This window comes from Hyalella azteca, unplaced genomic scaffold (assembly GCF_000764305.2).
Source record: "Hyalella azteca isolate HAZT.00-mixed unplaced genomic scaffold, Hazt_2.0.2 contig12479, whole genome shotgun sequence".
Classification (NCBI taxonomy): Eukaryota; Metazoa; Arthropoda; class Malacostraca; order Amphipoda; family Hyalellidae; genus Hyalella; species Hyalella azteca.
In genome coordinates this window covers 2,892-20,617 of record NW_025942437.1, presented here as the reverse complement: position 1 = coordinate 20,617, position 17,726 = coordinate 2,892, and the positions used below count along the sequence as shown (strand labels likewise).

Genomic DNA, 17,726 nt, shown 5'->3' with positions numbered 1-17,726 from the left:
TATCTGCAGCCATGTAGCATTTATTCTGTATCTGTAAGCTTACATTATAATGGTTGTCACTAAAATATTCCTTCCTGTTCCAGGTATGTTTTTTTTACAATTTTTTTTGTTATAGTGAATTCACTTAACTCAATTAAAATGGTGTGAAATTACCAGCTGCCCTGTAAGCTTAGCTACAGAAGAAATGCTACATGGCTGCTGATATGAAGCTTGCAGTGGAAAAAGTGGTTGTCAATGCTCAATGGCATGTTCATGGATAAGGTAATATCACAAAAATAATATGGTAATGTATGGATAAGTTAATATATCAATAAAGGAAAAACAAGTAAAAATCAAAGAAAATGTAATTTATTCTACATCTACATCATCTGAAAAGGAAGAGGAGGACTTCAGAGCACTGTTAATAATGAATGAGTGCACTCTGCATGCTTCTAGCATTTTAAAATTTAGTTTTATTTCAAGTGTCCCTTATTACCCCGTTCCCAGGGTTAGTTCAGGAGGCTTTAATTTTGTGACTGGCACCTTACAAATAGCATATAGAATTTTTTCAGAGATGCCATACAATAGCCCATGCATATACTTTCTAAATGAGCCCAAACTGTTCATGAAACAACACAAGTTATTAACAAAAATCGCTCAAAACCGTCCCTTATTACCCCAATTGATGGTAAGCCTACTTGTATAACCAACTCGGTTGTAGATAAAACTAATCTCTCAACATGTAAGTGACCCAGCATTATTATATATATATATTACAAAAATATATATAATTACTAATTATCATTACTATTAACAATTGAGAATAAATATTAAGTTCAAAAATAATTTCATTTTATCTGTCAAATAATAAAATGAACAACAAAGCAGACAGTTTTGAAACATAAACCTTTTAAGAGCAAAATCACAATCTATAATGAACAGAGTTCAAGTGTCAAAACCTGTTGAGCAGTATATATAAACTATTGGTAACAAAATGGAGTGTTCTAAACCCTTGTACTCTTTAAATTTAAATATCTCAATATAGCTATATTTTTATTCCATCTTGTATACAGTAGGTACTTATTTTTATACCGTAGCACAAAAATAACTTTTTTATCTGAAGCCAGTTTGAAAGTTTTCCCTGTGATGGATCTGTCTGAATACAACTCGAATAACTTCATGAACTGCCACATTGACTCAGCCGTGCCTGAAGTGTGCAAGACTGAGCCATGCGTTCTGGGGGTGGATGAAGCAGGAAGAGGACCTGTCTTAGGTGATCATATCAAATACTTTCCTAAGTTTTAGCCAGAACAAAACTAACTTTTTATAAGCCAACTTATCATTCATAATAGTTTGTTGGGAAACAAAAATTTTTCCAGGGATTATTTTAGCTTTTTTGAGTGTAATTTTATTCCATTCATAATGGATCCCTGAATACTTGAAGCCAAATAATAAAAATTTTTGCCTTACTATACATACTAGTTGAATATTTTCTCAGCATTTATGTGTAATAAAAGCACATCAGGGGATCATTGTTTTTCATACTGTCTTCATACTTTTATTAAGTTAATGTTTTTTCCATTGTAATATTACAGTTTTGTTTAAAGCATGATTCGTATCTTTTTCACCCATTTCACAATCATTTTATTGACAAATGTTTGCTGTTTGCAGGTCCAATGGTGTATGGCATTTGCTACTGTCCAGTATCTCGCAATGAGGACCTCAAAGTCCTGGGTGCTGCTGACTCCAAAACCCTGACAGAGGCCCAGCGGGAGAAGCTCTTCCAGTCTATACATGAAAACAATGACTACATTGGCTGGTCCATTGAAGTCATCTCACCCACTTTCATTTCCAACTGCATGTACAAGAGGTCAATCATAGCATCTCAATTAGTTTTATGTGCTTATTTAATGAATGATTTACCTAATAAAAGCTAATACTTTATACATTGAACAATGCAGCAAGAACCTGGGTGACCCCAGCACCATTAGTTTGACATATTTAAATTGTCTCTCCTATTTGTTCTGAATTTATGCTTGTGTACTAAAATTGTGACTTGATATACGAGGGCTATTCAGAAACTAGGAATGTTTTGTAATAAAACAAAAACTAGGTACAGGAAAAATATTTTATAATGTACAACTGACTGGCTAAGAGTGCAGGCAGCAAATTTCTATGATGAAGGAATTTGAAGCCTGTTCTCTGCTATGATAAGTGGTAATTTGTTTGGTGTAGAAAAGTAGCATTTTAATCACTCTTTCAGATGTACCATATAACAAAATATCTTTCCTGAACCTAATTTTTTGTTTTATTACTAACCGTTTCCTAGCTTCTTAATACTAGCCCTCATAGAAGCACTGTAAAAAAGTGTGTCAAACTAGTGAAATAGAAGTTTGCACTTAAGTTTTCTGCTCACTAAGAGATTTATTCAAATTAAGTTGAGTGAATTGGCACTAGCAAAGCACCTTGTTTTGGGCAGCTTCTGCATTGTTAATTGTCTATTGTTAACTTGAAGTTACCGATGTCCTAGATCAGTAATGTTTTGCTTTAAAGATTCAACATTAATAGCTCTATAATTTGCTATCGTTCATTCGTCAAGATTTTTAGTGTAATAACTTTGTAATTTGCTGAAGCTTAGTCTTTAAGATTCTTGTGTAACAGCTCCAAATTTTGCTGATGTCATGTCTTCAAGATTTTAGTGTATTAGATTCGTATATTACTGACGTACGGTATGGTCTAGAATTTTTATTTCTGATAGCTTCATATTTTATTGAGCTTCAGATGCAGAATATTCCATATTTTATCTTCATGTTTGGCAGGCCTAAAGTCTCGCTGAACGAAGTGTCGCACAACTCTGCCATCACGCTCATCAGACGCGCAATGACCGCCGGCGCCAACATCACCCAAGTCTTCGTGGACACCGTAGGACCGCCTGAGAAATATCAGGTGCCTTTAAGTTACAACTATCTGATCATTACACGTATTTACCTATTACGTGCATCTCTCTTTATCTTGTACATTTGATGATTTTGATGATTTTGATGATACAGCTTGTCTTGAATTTAGCAATTTACAAATTATTTCTCTACATAAAAAGTCAAAATTTATGATGAGATGCTAAGTTTACTGTGCTTTATTTCTTAGTTAATTGAAGGTGCGTTTTTTTGTGAAGGGGAGTGAATTCTTGCTAAGTATGTGCTAAGACTTGAGATTGCTCCAATTAAAAAATACTGATTAAATAAACTGTGAGCACTGAAAGGTGTAATTAATTTACTAACATAACATTAATAATTCATTTAGATGATTAATGTTTTATAGCATTGGGAAAAGTACTTCACATCGTGCTATAGATGTGTGTATCTATTATTTCATGATCTAAATGGTTAAATATTGATGAGTAAAATATACTTTTTTCAAAATTATGACAAAATGCTAATAAACTATTTGATTGATAGAAAATTATGTGAAGCAAACTGTGTTAGGCGAGCATGTAATTTGTATTGTTTGTTTACAGGCGAAATTGCAAGAAATTTTCCCCACGTTGGACATAACAGTTTCTAAAAAAGCAGACGCTCTTTATCCTAGTCAGGGTGTGTCGTCTGTGCCAGGGTGTGTCGTCTGTGCCAGGGTGTGTCGTCTGTGCCAGGGTGTGTCGTCTGTGCCAGGGTGGGTCGTCTGTGCCAGAGCTCAGTGTAGAGATTGTGGTATAACCGAGACACCACCACTTGTTTGAATAAACTATCGTCGCTACTTCTGTGATTTATCAACAGGGGTATTATAATTAATGACTATCAATATAGATACTGAACGACTTGATTCATAATTCAATATAACTTTTATTGTTTCTGTCGTAGCTGCTGAATTACTTGCTAAGGAAATAAAATATAATCTTCAGCGGTACTGTTGATCCCGCAGGTCGCGCGTGACAGCGCTCTGGCTGCCTGGCAGTTCCCTGAAGGCATCGAGGGTGGCACTTGGGGCAGCGGATATCCTGGCGGTGCGCGTCATGTCTTATATTGAAAATATTATTTCTTATTGCCTGTGAATTTAATATATCCCATGAATTTTATGCTTCTTATTAACGTGTTTTAAAGCGCGTAAAATTTCTACGTTTCAGATGCGATCACAAAAAACTTCCTACAGCGGACGCTCGATCCGGTGTTTGGTTTTCCCAGCCTCGTCCGCTTTTCCTGGTCCACGGCGGAGTCCATCTTGCAGACCAAAGGCGTGCCAGTAACGTGGTGGGTCTAATGAGAGACCAAAGGCTTGTCAATCTCATGGTGATTTATTGGGTAAACCAAAGACATTCCAATAACATGATAAGTAATGAGAGACCAAAGGACTGTCAACCTCATGGTGATTTAATTTTAGACCAAAGACACGCCAATAACATGATGAGTCTAATGAGAGACTAAAGGCTTGTCAATCTCATATTGATTTAATATGTAGACCAAAGACATGCCAATAACATGATGAGTCTAATGAGAGACCAAAGGCTTGTCAGTCGCATGGTGATTTAATGGGTAGACCAAAGACTTGCCAATAACATGATGGGTCTAACGAGAGACCAAAGGCACGTCAGGCGCATGGTGAGCCTGATGGGTAGACCAAAGACGTACCAGTCTCATGGCTGGTGTAATGGGTAGAACAGATGGCTGCCCATCTCATGATGGGTTTACTGGAAGGACTATGAAGGTATCGGTAACATGGCGAGTCTTAGGTACAGACCGGGGACATTCACGTGCACCACCATGCACAGCCTTTGCATGATGGACACGTGGACAGACCTGGGAGCTGTCAATCACATCAAGGAGCTGTCAATCACATCAAGGAGCTGTCAATCACATCAAGGAGCTGTCAATCACATCAAGGAGCTGTCTCCTTCCTCCTTATCCATCCCAAATTTCCTCAGAGCGTTGTCTAAATTGTCTGTCTATTGTGTCGAACGCCTTCAGCATAACACAGTTATGATGAACCATTGGCAATTTGATACTAGTGTGAACGGTGGGAGTCGTTCACTGTTAACGTGGGTACCGAAAGTGAAAGTGTACAGCCCCATCACATTGTCCTTACGGCATTTAGTGAAGTCATGAGAGGTCAGATATGAGCGGCTGTGAGCCTGGTAATTAGTCGTGTTCCGCCAGCTCTACAGTGAGGTTCTCACCTAAATTCGCTCTACCAACTCTCAGCAATTCTGTGCCCTAACGCTAGAATCGTGGCAGTGCTTTGAAAGTTTTATGACGCTGTCTTTCATTATGAATGCCTGTTTCGCTGATTCTAGTATTTTAAACGTGTCTCTTTTAAACTGTTCCTTGCTGAAATAAACTTACGTTTTATTCGTGTTAACTGAAGTTTTAATTAACGGAATCCATGTGCAATTGAAATTTTTATCGAAGTCAGTGTATTTCTTTACAAGATAGTTACCGGCGTTTGGCCGTAAGGCTCGAGACATTCTGAGCAAGATTAAAGGTTGCGGCGAACGTCCGCTGACACTAGTATAACTCGCACTTATTTGCCTTCTGTATTGCCTGAACACCTGATGTTTTCCCAGGGCGGAGGAAGAAGAAGCTGACAAGGAGAAGAAGAACACACCGTCTGTGCTTCAGTTCTTTGCCCGGCAAGCGGGCGGCGGTAGAATGAATGGCAGCGAAGAAAATGGAGATGGCGGGAGACGCGGCGCTGCTGCAGCACAGCGACACTTCTTCTTCAGCGACCGCTGCCTCCAGCCCTTGCAATGCCTCTAGCGGGCCGATTTAATCATCTTAATTATTGCTCTAGTGTTTGTGACGTTATATTTTAATTACTTCGCTGTACTGTAACATGACACAAGAGTAACTGTATGCTGCGTGTATTTACGTCAATAATTTTTGTGGGTTAGTTTTCAAGGGTCCGTTAGACGCTGGACGTCTCCGTTGCACGTACCCCCGTCTTGCTGGCTGAGCGACGCATGCCAGTGAAACTGGAGCCGACTTACCTGACAGTCGCTTCATTTTCTTAGCTCTTTGTAGGAAGAAAATATAAAATCATCTTTATAAAATTAAATTTTGAGTAAATTTGTACAATGTTTATGATTTTTTTTTACGTTATGGCTTTCTTAGGCCTGATGGGGCTTTGGTCAAGGCGACAGGTCGGACTTGACCTGGGCTTCAAGTCCGACTTGTCATATTGAGGAGACAAAAGAATAAACTGTGACATGTCTATTTAGTTAAGAGAAGTTAACGGTGCTTCTCTAAACGAAATAAACTGGTTCCTTGATTGTATCTATATTGATACAATAATATGAAATAGTGGTGTCAGCTTTGCTTAAGCCATGTTGGCCTCCCGCCGATTCTAAACCCCCTTGTCACCTCGCCGCTTTCGACCAGAATTTTCACCTGTTGCAGGTTTCAAACCCGAAACTGTTGCTTCAATCTTGGAACTCAATAACCACTCTGCCACCTAAATTATCTTATCAGTTTTTACGTCGACGAGTTTAACCTGATGTCTGGTAAATTTGCGGTTAAATTATCCTATCTGACGTGTTGAAATATTTGTACATTTTGATTTTTGAGGTATTCTCTGCTGACGTTCTTTATGAAGAGAAGGGGTTGAGAGCCCTGGATGAAAAGGGTAAATAAAAAGTAAAATGTGTCTCTAAATTTCCTGTCATTTCATACGTGTTCGTATAGCTTCATTAATCCTCTTCTAGGTACTCATTAATATACTAATTACCGAGGCTTAAATATCTCCCTTCTAATGTGAGCGATTTGAATAGACAATTTGCACATTAAATTTTTTTTATGGTGTAGTACAAAATACGAATTAAAGAGCTGGAAAGTGTGCATCAAGATAAGTTTCTATTGAAAACGTCTAAAATCTTGGATTATTTCCAAGTAATATTTCTATGCGGAGGAACGGCGCCTTCTCTATCCGCGTCAATGTGGACCCGTTTTGATTCCGGTTTTCTTAGTCTTGATGGTAACGACGTCTTTTCGGCAATAGTAGGCGGTTACTTTCATTATAATGTACAACGTGCGCAATAACCAGGATACAATCTTCAATAATATTACATTATTTCTGCCAACAATTGTATCACCAGATGAGTGATTGGACAAGATTGGATGTTCGGCACATCAGACTAGAATTGTCTTGACCCACGACACCGATGAATTACAAACTGGTGTCGAAAACTGCTATCCAAGTCACGAAAGGAAAGTACGACAAATTGGCTTACAATTCTTTGATATTTTTCAGCCAACAAGATTCGGACGGTATAAGGAATTGGGAGTTGACGATTGACTATAGCGTTAATCGTGCCAGATAGTATTCAGCTGTGAAATTTCGCAGTTCCTCCTGCGGAACTTTTTGCTTCATGTCAAAAGCATCATCAATCGCCGCTCGTTTTACAATAAGCCATTTTTACTGACTGACCCAAGCCTAAGAAAATCCTAAATATCATAAGATAATGATCATAATAAATTCTATCTGCTGATTATCGATTCGTTTTCCTCGCGCATCGATTTGGTTTAAAAAAAACCTCGTGCGACTGATGGCGAGCCAAATCTAAATAATAGTTGTTGAGCAGATAGACGAATTAAAAACTTTTCACCAACTCCTGCTTGCGGAGTTTCCCTAGGGGCATATACTTCAAATAGTATAAATCTTGTGCGTTTTGCAGCATAAGAAGAGCAATTTGGAATTAAACGTCAAGGGATGTAAACTTGAATAGTTAAAAAAATCTTTGGCAATATATTCCATCCCTTTCGTTTGTTTCGGCTCATGTCTGGTATAATATTTCAAAGTTAATAATGATGATTTAAGTTTTAAATATGAGCTGGACATGGAATCAATTGTCTACTTTAGACAAGTACCCAAGCTCCCATACTAGAGTTTTTTCTGAACATATAGAATGCAATTTGACCAGTGACTCTCGAGTCTCTCATCTGCATTTTCCTCGAAATTTCTCTCATTTTCCTCGAAGAGGTAAACATAAGACAGATGGTTTAAGAAGAGATTTAAGCTATTTTGACAACGACAAAATTATTTTACAGAGTGTTAGCACAAGGTAAATACCACTTACGTATCTTCAGGATTTAATGAGATAAGACAATTGGAAGTCTCTGAACCTGAGCAATAACAAACGACATCCAGACGTACGTAGAACGAAGTGGGTTTCCAACTCAATGGATAAACAAGACTGGTATTATATTGATTTATTTTCTTATCATCTGATGAGAGTGCAGACAGTGAGCACAGCGGCTGGTGTAGGAGCGGTTGTTCACTTGAGACCAGCAAAGACTTCGCTGGGTACAGCCTTGGGCTGTGGCAAGTCTGCAATGCAACACAAGAGCGTTAGGATATATTACCAAATTGACAATTAATATTATATACAATCATTGAGAATTTCAATGGGAGGCTTAGAATTCTGAGCTGATGAAGACTTTAGGAAAGAATTAGTGGGGCAATTTGTGGGCCTTTCAGATATGAACCGCTTAATTGAATGATCAAAATGAATGAACTTTTTAAATGAGTTTTACATCCGATTTCTATCTTCAACGAGTGAACCACCAAACACAGCCGCAATGATATTCCAGTTACATTGCAATGGTATTCCTACTATAAATGATAGTGTTGGAGGGAACGAGGGCGACAAATACAGGACGTAACTCAATTGTGAAAGATAGTTCATCTACTAATTGGAATAATAAGGTTAAATAAATAAATCTGTTGCGAAGGTTACCAGGAAATAAGACCTATTTGTATCCGTTATTTGGGTCTTCGTTACTTTACATGACATGAGGTCTAAATAGAGTAAACAATTTTAGCCTAATTTTGGGTTCTCCGGCCAATCAATGGCTGTTCATTTGATTATACTCGTTGAGTTGTATTGTACACTTGTATATGTATTTTTTGTTCACCCAACACGTTCATCCGCTTTGTGTTCCGATAACACAATAGGCACCCTCATGGTTGAACAATATAAGGTTGACCCGTCTTTCAGTTCAGCTTTCATTTTGAGTCACTGAGATCGAGAAACGTAAACAATCCCGTCATTCCCATGACGGATTGGTCGACTGGTTTGAACGTATTTCAGTGATTGGTTAATGCCCGTGACGTCACTGAGATCAGTGACGTCACATGCGTACAACGAACTACATCTGCAAAAATGAGCTTCTCATGGGTCAAGCTTATACTAGTACTTCAACCATGGGTACCCTAAAGCTATCTCTGTCTACGTCGCATCAATACATCGCCTCTCCTCATTGTTCAAGTTCACCAGGCGCCTCCTCGTCTTGTGATACACTCCTTCCCCGCACCTCATCCATTCTTCTACGCTCCCTCTCGTCTTCTAGCTTCACCACCCCTCCCCGTCCCCCTACACACTTTCATTCCATCCTTCTCATCCTGCTCCTCTTCACATTCCTCACATTCCTCGTTTTCACATCAACCCTTCTCACTATCATCCTTTTCCTAGCAATTTGCATCCATACCCTCTTCATCCTCATACTCCTCCTCACCCTCGGCACCCATACACTCCTACTCACAATCTTCACCCTCTTCACCCATACCCTTCTCATAACCTTCGCCCTCTCCACCCATACCCTCCTCCTCACAATCTTCGCCCTCTTCACCATACCCTCCTCCTCACAATCTTCGCCCTCTTCACCAATACCCTCCTCCTCACAATCTTCCCCCTCTTCACCATACCCTCCTCCTCACAATCTTCACCCTCTTCACCATACCCTCCTCCTCACAATCTTCACCCTCTTCACCATACCCTCCTCCTCACAATCTTCGCCCTCTCCACCCATACCCTCCTCCTCACAACCTTCACCCTTTTCACAATCTTCACCCTCCCCCTCCTTCTCACCCTCCTCCTCCTCCTCCTCCTCCTCATCGTCCAGGTTGATCTCCTCAGGGTTGGGGACGCGGGCGGCGGCGGCGACCTCCTCGTCCCGCGCGCTCGTGTCGCTGCGCACGAACAAGATCCTCGCCTCGCCTGTACGTGAAATTATTTATTATTATTTAAGGCTGTAGTAGATTAAACTATTTAACAGCTAAATAAATACCGTTTACTAAGCATACAGTATAAATACGTGCACACAATCTCCAAGTTCGTTAACACATTATACATAACACGTTATCGTGCATGCAGTATACCTAATATACCGCAGTATACATAATATAAGATCATGTAGATCATAATCATGCAGTATACATAATGTTGGATCTCCACGTCAAACTATAGTGAAGCTATAATAAGTTTACGACACGCAACAACTTTGGTGAAATCTTGAACCAAATTCCAGTTTGAGACGCTGGAGCTACATAATGTCTTGACAGTCTTGTATATAACAGTGAGCTGTCATCTCTCCGGGGAGAGTAATGACAAAGAACAACTGCTTACAAGCCTCCTACCATATTTTCTATTATTTTGATAAATCAATCAATTTTTGGTTTACAAGATGAAGTTATACAATGTAAACCTCTACAAAATATGCAACATTAATTAAAAAAAATTATAAGAATTAGCTTACTTAAGAATTAAATAATATAATAATTAGCTTATAAGGCTCTTAAAGTTTATTCCTAATAATACTCTTAATATTCTCAATATATAATAATTAGCTTATAAGTCTCTCAAGACTTAGCATGCTGTAAATTTCACACGCCAAATAGAGTATATTTTTGGATGAAACATTAACGCATCGAAACACTAAGACGAGGCACTGCATGTGTAGGGAGCTGGGTCGTGCAGGGCATCTCGTACCAGGTGGTTGTGTGACCGCAGCTGCTGAGGGAGCTGCTGCAGCTGTACGGGCCTCCAAGGCCTGCATGCTGTCTGCAGAGGCAGCGGCTGCAGGTGTAGAAGCTGCTGCAGCGGAAGAGAGCATTTGCGCCGACATTTGATTGATCTGAAAAAAGGAAAGACGGTCAGGGAAGTTACTTACATAGACCATACAGCAGTTACGTTCAAGATAGCATTCTTTTGATACAAACAATTACACAATGGCGAATTTACAGGAAATGTTAATGGAACACCAAGAAACGTATAAGGACACAAGATTTATTTGCTTAAACTGAGCTCCATTTGGAGAAAATGGGGGAGAACAATTCAAAGAATGATCGCGCAGTTTATTTTAGTAAATCATTCACATGATGCACTGAATGCAGCGTCGTACCTGCGTGCTGTACTTGGCCTGCAGCGACCGTCGTATCCTGAGCAGCTCTCGCATGGTGTCCTCGTTGCCATGCTGCACCTCAAAGTCCGTCCATTTGTCCCAAAATTCTTTGGTGACGCGCGGGTCGCAGAGCTCGCTGGCGTACACGAAGATCTCGCGCGCGCGGTCGATCTCGCCGAGAAGACGCTCGGTCTCGGCGAACCTCATGCACATCTCGCGGGCTCCCACGTCAGGCAGCTCCTCTATGGCTTCCTGTACATGATGGATGTGGTTGAGTAAAGGCAATTTGATACTGAGAACAGCACTTGGGTGATAAAAAAGGATCTGATACTGCTGCTGGGGGGCTACCCCTTTATTATTGTATCTCGACACGATCGTAAAAAGGTTCAGTCGAGATAAAATACCGAGTTCACAATAAATTCAGTAAAACACTTGTGTACAAATGCTTTGTGCCGGTGGTAGGTAGTCCTTGCCAGCGAGTAACTAAAGCATGAATGAATACAATCCTGTAAGTATAGAAAACCTAAATTGCGCAATCGTAAAGTCTAAATGAAAATGGAATAATCGTTGCTATAAAATATGAATAATTTATACTATTCCCTAACACTGCAGACACCACTTAGGTGATAAAACATTTGATACTGAGAACACTGTAGGTGCTGGCATGGGTGATTAAAAGCAATTTCCTGCTAAGAACATCACTTGCGTATTAATGCCGATTTTATAATGTTTGTAGGAGTAAAACTAATGCTCAATTTTCAGTAATGAGGCAGCATTAAAATTTGATCACGCTTTGGTTTGATTAACAGGGTACATAATTTCTTCTTTGTTAATCCTCACAGTAATACGTAATTCACCGGATAATTATCCTAGCTTTATCTTGCCAATTAAGGCATGAACTCGACTCGTACAAACGAAAATACTTCCGAGTTTGTAACCCCGTCAGCCAATCACAGACAGTTTTTCAAACTAAACCCACCAATCACAGACGAGAAATTTGCCGCCATTTTTACTTAGGTCGCTACGTGTACTCAGCAAGTTTTGATAACACGCCCCCAGAGAGCACGACTCACCTGGTAAATTGCTCTGGTCTTGGCGATGCCGTGCAGCTGCGAGGCGTGCTGGATGTAGACGTTGTACAGCTCCAGCTTCTGGTCAGGAGGTACGCTCTTGGTCGCGCGACTGTACACCTGCACAAGAGTACACGACCGTTAGAGTCTATAATAGCTTATTTATTGATTCATTAGTTATAAACTATATTCTGAGCCTATAATTGCTGACAACGAACTCCCGCGTATTGATTAATTAGTTATAAACTATAAACGATCTGCTGCAGGCAAAACAGTCTCGCGTGTTGATTAGAAACACTATAGTTTATATATTCTTAAAAAGTAACAAAAATTAAACTTTTAAATTAAACTGTATCAAGCGCAGCACGATTTTACCATCACTTGAAAAATTACCTAATAATCTTGAGTTCAATACGAGAGGCGATACAGGTAGCTTGTTGACTTATACAGGATAACACAAGCTCAATCAGAATCCGGCGTCATCAATGAACATCAACAACGTCGCCATGAAACAAAAGAAAAATAAATATTTATATAATTAACTCGACCTCAGGAATGAATATGCTGATGAACAGATGGAGTATAATTCATATTATTCATGACTGACCTGCAGGGCATGTCTGGCCAGCCCGTGCTGCTCCTCCATGTTGGCATAGAGGAGGTAGAGCGCCTTGCAGTATTTGGCAGGACATTTCTCAAGGCATTGCTCGAACAGGTCCCTCGCGCGTTCTATCTTGCTGCCCTTGTAGCGCTCCAGGAACTTGGTGAGGTACGTGTTCCAGATGTCGTACACGTATGGCCATTTGAAGAGCGCGATGCCTTTCTCGTACGCCTTGAAAGCTTCTTCAAAATAATTGTTCTCCTGGAGGAACATGCCGTAATTGATGATGATTTGAGGAGTGGCGATACGGAGGTCGATGATGCGATCATAAACCGCCTTACATGACTGGAAAGTGCCTAAACTTTCCTCCAAGTCCGCGTACAGAGACCAAAGCTTGAGACATTTATGCAGACGCCGCTGCACGGTCTCACTCTCGTCGTGGTAGTCAACGCGGGCTCCTGGTATGGCAGTGGCACGCTTGAGAAGCTGTAGGGCCTGCTTCTCATTGTCGTTCCTTAGCTCCATCTCGGCCCACTCACACCACACACTTGCTAAGTCGTCCACCTTGACGTAGGCAACCTGTGTGGCTTTCTCAAGGATCAGACGAGCGTCTTTCAACTGACCATTGTTCTCATAGAAGCAAGCAAAGTCAACCCACAGTTGCCAGAGTTTGCCAGCCGCCTGTTTAGGGTCGATGGTCTTGACAGCCTCCATGTAGGTGGTTACGACCATCTTGGGTTTGGAAGCATACAGGGACACTCGCTTCTGCCACTCGATGACGTTGTGGGGGTTCTGGCGCAACATGACGCTGTTCAGCAGCAGCGCGCGTCGCTCGATCAGATCCTCGTAACGGGCCAGTCTGGCGACACAAACATACATATTTTCAGGGGGTTAATAGTGACGACATTAGTGAGCCAGTCTGGCGACCGCGACACAAACATGCATATCATTTACAGGGGGTTAACAGTGACGAAATTAGTGAGGCAGTCTGGCGACACAAACATGCATATCATTTACAGGGGATTAATATTGACATTAGTGAGCCAGTCTGCCGACATAAACATACATATCATTTACAGGGGGTTAACAGTGACGAAATTAGTGAGCCAGTCTGGCGACACAAACATGCACATCATTTACAGGGGTTAACAGTGATGACATTAGTGAGCCAGTCTGGCGACACAAAGAGGTGGATGCAAAAGTATATGTTCAGTCTTGAAATGCCTTGCACCGTACAGAACTAGTAAAATTCCAGTGATGGTATAGACTGGAATTTTATATAGACAGTGATGGTATCTTGTCAGAATGCCAGTTTTTAGATCTGTGATCAGGTCACGAAAAGTGCTTGAAGCGGCTATAGGTCTAAACAGGCCTATTCCTTCAACACCGAAGATGATATGCTATAAGCCTTTTAAACAACATCACTATGACCATCCATGTAACTGCTTGGTTGAAAAACAATTTATCATTAGAAATATGAGTAAATTTTCCTCTGAATTCACTGATAGAAAAATTCTCGTTCAAAGCCTTCTGTTGATTAGTTTAGTATCTTGTCATATAAGGAATATATTAATAATGGTGGTTCTCATATATCAGTTTGGCAAGTTTACATTAATCGGAAATTAAAATACAGATTAAAGAAATGGCTCCAGCTGCAACTTATTTATAATATTTTTTGCAAACACAGAACAACACAAAAAGAACTTCATCAATACCACAACCCAAATAAATTAAGTAGCACAAAAGATGAGTTTCCATTCTCACCTGAGGTTGAAATCATCCTGTTGCAACTGATCGTCGAGCTTGGCGTCCTCCATCTGCTTGCTAAGCAGCAGCTCCTCAAACTGGGCATACGCGTCAAAAACCTGAGTAAAGTCGCGCACGGTCATAACGCTGCGCATGGCTTCCTCATACACGTCCCTGGCACGTTCAAACAAGGCGCTCTTGATGTAATATTGGGCTAGACAGTTCCAGAGACGACCTGTCTGGTCCACATAACGCTGTAACCCATGCCGCATGATGGCCTCTGCATTGTGGAGTGATGTTTCCTCTGGGTTATTGGATAGCAAATCGCACAGTTCACTCCACAATTGGTATTTACTTTTACCATACTTTGAGGCGAAAGCATCGGTGTTCACACACCACTCGTACTGCCGTGCAGCCTCCTGGAGGCGCCCCTGTGCCACCAAATAGTTGATGTAGTCCTCAGTGTCTTCAGGTTTAAGCTTGAGGTACCTCCTCCACACCCTGACGGCAGTCTCGGGAATATCATGCATCATCACAAACTTCAGGTACAAGTCCCATACCCTGTCATGTTGGGTTATTGGCAACGCACACAAGGCACGGTCAAAAGTCTTCCTGGTTCTGGTAATTTTTTGCTGGTCCATCAGGAACTGTAGGTAGAGCAGCCAGATCCTAGGCATCCTGTGCATGAAGACCAGGCATCGCTCGAAGGTGTTGTTGACGCTCTCTGCTGCTGGGCTTGCAAGACAAGAATCTTTCATTGCCAAGAGGCGCAGCTTCAGGTACTGACTCCAGAGCTTATAGCTCATTGGCATCTGAAGGAGAGCGCGTTCATACAAATAATGCAGGTCTTTGTCACTGAATTTTCGCTTCTCAAGTGGCAGTTCAAGTTCCTCTTTGATGCAGCTTTTCTTGTGTTCAATGTAACGCAGCCAATGCTTCACTGAGAATGGATTGCGTATGAGCTCTTCTTCATAAGGCAAGTCATCTGCAATCTGATGAGAAATGGTATGATTTAGGTTATCTGTGTCTTTAAAAATAGAAAGTAGACTTCCACCATGGACTAATTTTAATTTCTATACCCCATGTGAAAAGGATTCTGCCTCACGATAAGAAACTGGTAATTTAGTCTTCGCTCTAATTTTGAATTTTTTAACAACAACGATCAACATCAAGAGCAGCTCAAATGAAACAAAATGTTTTATGGAATTCATCCAAGTATCTCACTATGTTGTACCCCACTTGCAAATATTTCAAAGATGGTCAATATATCAAAGTTAATAATAAATTAAGTCAATACATCAAGGCAAATAGGTATGAGGCTTTATTAAGAGGGCAGCTCCTGCACTCAAAAGCAAATTAATTGAGGTAACAAGGCCTGAGGTATAACAACAAAATTGAACTCACAATATTGATGGTGAGCTGAGACTTCTTTGTTTCCAGCTTGGAAGTTGAGGTGGTGGCATTAGGAGCAGGTGGCTTGCTTGACTCTGAAGATTCATTGCTAACAGCCATGGCTGTCAAAGAGCTTTGATATAACCAACTTGGCAAAATTTACAGGAGGTAATTATCTTACCACATTAGAATCTAATTGATCATGTGCAATAACAATCTGTTTGAAAAATTGGAAGTTAGAAGTAATTTGCACCAAAAAATTCTATGGACATTAGTATTATTAATTATATGAATAGAGGTCAAGTTCAACTGATCAATTCAAAAAAAAGTTGAATATGTCTTGAATTCACAAGTAGACATATACATATGAATTAAGCTAAAATTCAACTCAAGAAAAATTGAAGAAGTCATGAATTCACAAAATTTACATTTATACTTGTATGAATACCGTACTAAAGAAAACTTATATATAATGGTAGAAAAATAAGCGAGTTTGTGAAAGATTTGAGGCTATGTTATCATGCCTTAGCCACTTATCAATTGTTTCATAAATTTATATGTACCAATACAGCCTCCTATGCCAAAGAATTGAAATATAAACATCAAAATAAAACAAAAGCTTTTACCCAGACAGCTAAATTGCACCATTAATAACACACAAGTCACCACTCAGAAAAAAAATACATGTAAAAATTTTTCTTTTCTGACTGAATTTGCCTTTAAAAATAATACTGTCAAACAGGGTAATAAGGGGAGGTTTGGAGAGTTTTTTGTTAATAACTTCTTACCATGAAACATTTCATAAACAAGTTTGGGCTAATTTTAAAGGTGTTCGTGACTCGTGAGGGCTATCATATGGCATATCTGAAAAATTTTATATGCTATTTGTAGGGTGCCAGACACAACATAACAGCATCCCGATTTAGCCCTGGGAACGGGGTACCATAAAAGGGTGTTACTTTGACTACTTTTTTTTAAATGATGCCATTTTTTTACTAGATAAATTAAACTTGAATTGAAATATGCAAAATACAGGTCTATACTCTTGGTTTACTCACCATAAAATGCTGGCTCCTGCCTCTCATAGTTTTGATGTAATTTCAAAAAAAGTGATGGTCTTTGTTACCCCCTACTTTAGGGTTTCTTTGACTGGGTGGTAAAGCCAATTTTATTTTTTGGTAAAATAACTCCAGGGTTTGGTGCATTGTAGTAGAACTCTTCTAGTTACATATGGAAATGACAAATTTGAGGGATGTTTCATAGTTTGCAAATATGAAGTGCACCCTCCAATGGGTGAAATGTGACCACCTAATGGCAGCCGTGACAGGGTAATATTGACCAGCTTGGAAATCAAGTTAAAATTACCATATATAAGACTCTGTAGAGTGTGAAACATAAAGAAAAAACATTAATAGGTGTATCAAACATAAAATATGTTATATAGGTACCTATGGTAATTTCCAACTTAAACTTAATAACTTAATTTCCAAGCTGGTCGATATTACCCCATCAGGGCTGACATTAGGTGGTCAGAGTTACCATGAAAGTTACAGCGCCCCTCATTTGCAAACTATGACACTTCCCTCAAATTTGTCATTTGCATATGTAACTAGAAGAATTATACTACAATGCACCAAAACTTGGAGTTATTTTACCAAAAAATAAAAAAATTGGAGGGGGTTCTACAACAGGCTCTAAATAATAGCTCTTTTATGTGGGTCATATTTTTCATTTTTTAACCTATTAGATATGCAAACTTTTTTATTCTTTCTATTG

General features: G+C 39.7%; 2 protein-coding genes across 5 annotated transcripts; one reads left to right on the top strand and one right to left on the bottom strand.

Moving 5' to 3' along the window:
* Window positions 1-885: 885 nt before the first annotated feature.
* On the top strand, window positions 886-6,709 carry LOC108678327 (ribonuclease H2 subunit A). Its single transcript, XM_018166708.2, has 7 exons — window positions 886-1,252; window positions 1,651-1,849; window positions 2,799-2,925; window positions 3,494-3,607; window positions 3,895-3,976; window positions 4,097-4,220; window positions 5,531-6,709. Exons 1-7 carry the CDS (start codon window positions 1,126-1,128, stop codon window positions 5,721-5,723), a joined length of 966 nt encoding a protein of 321 aa, XP_018022197.1. The 5' UTR covers window positions 886-1,125; the 3' UTR covers window positions 5,724-6,709.
* A 1,447-nt stretch (window positions 6,710-8,156) lies between these two features.
* On the bottom strand, window positions 8,157-16,165 carry LOC108678339 (pre-mRNA-splicing factor SYF1). Of its 4 annotated transcripts, none has more exons than XM_018166720.2 (8): window positions 15,963-16,165; window positions 14,577-15,550; window positions 12,819-13,671; window positions 12,215-12,331; window positions 11,142-11,393; window positions 10,730-10,874; window positions 9,830-9,958; window positions 8,157-8,289 (listed from the first exon to the last, which is right to left on the bottom strand). In XM_018166720.2, the coding sequence occupies exons 1-8, from the start codon at window positions 16,068-16,070 to the stop codon at window positions 8,237-8,239; spliced, it is 2,631 nt and encodes an 876-aa protein (XP_018022209.1). In that variant the 5' UTR covers window positions 16,071-16,165; the 3' UTR covers window positions 8,157-8,236. The 4 variants fall into 4 exon arrangements, with proteins under 4 accessions (XP_018022209.1, XP_018022210.1, XP_047739239.1 ...); XM_018166721.2 differs by having other exon boundaries at window positions 8,157-8,290; window positions 9,834-9,958; XM_047883283.1 differs by having other exon boundaries at window positions 8,157-8,290; window positions 9,837-9,958.
* Between the last annotated feature and the right edge of the window lie 1,561 nt (window positions 16,166-17,726).

Excerpts from the sequence above, each read along its gene's own strand:
- LOC108678327 (XM_018166708.2), top strand. The coding sequence starts at position 1,126 with ATGGATCTGTCTGAATACAACTCGAATAACTTCATGAACTGCCACATT. Across the intron at positions 3,608-3,894 it reads GGTGTGTCGTCTGTGCCAGG|GTCGCGCGTGACAGCGCTCT; the intron begins GTGTGTCGTCTG and ends TTGATCCCGCAG. Across the intron at positions 4,221-5,530 it reads AAAGGCGTGCCAGTAACGTG|GGCGGAGGAAGAAGAAGCTG; the intron begins GTGGGTCTAATG and ends ATGTTTTCCCAG.
- LOC108678339 (XM_018166720.2), bottom strand. The coding sequence starts at position 16,070 with ATGGCTGTTAGCAATGAATCTTCAGAGTCAAGCAAGCCACCTGCTCCT. Across the intron at positions 13,672-14,576 it reads CAGGATGATTTCAACCTCAG|ACTGGCCCGTTACGAGGATC; the intron begins GTGAGAATGGAA and ends TTGTGTCGCCAG. Across the intron at positions 8,290-9,829 it reads GGAGGAGGAGGAGGAGGAGG|ACTTGCCACAGCCCAAGGCT; the intron begins GTGAGAAGGAGG and ends GTTGCATTGCAG.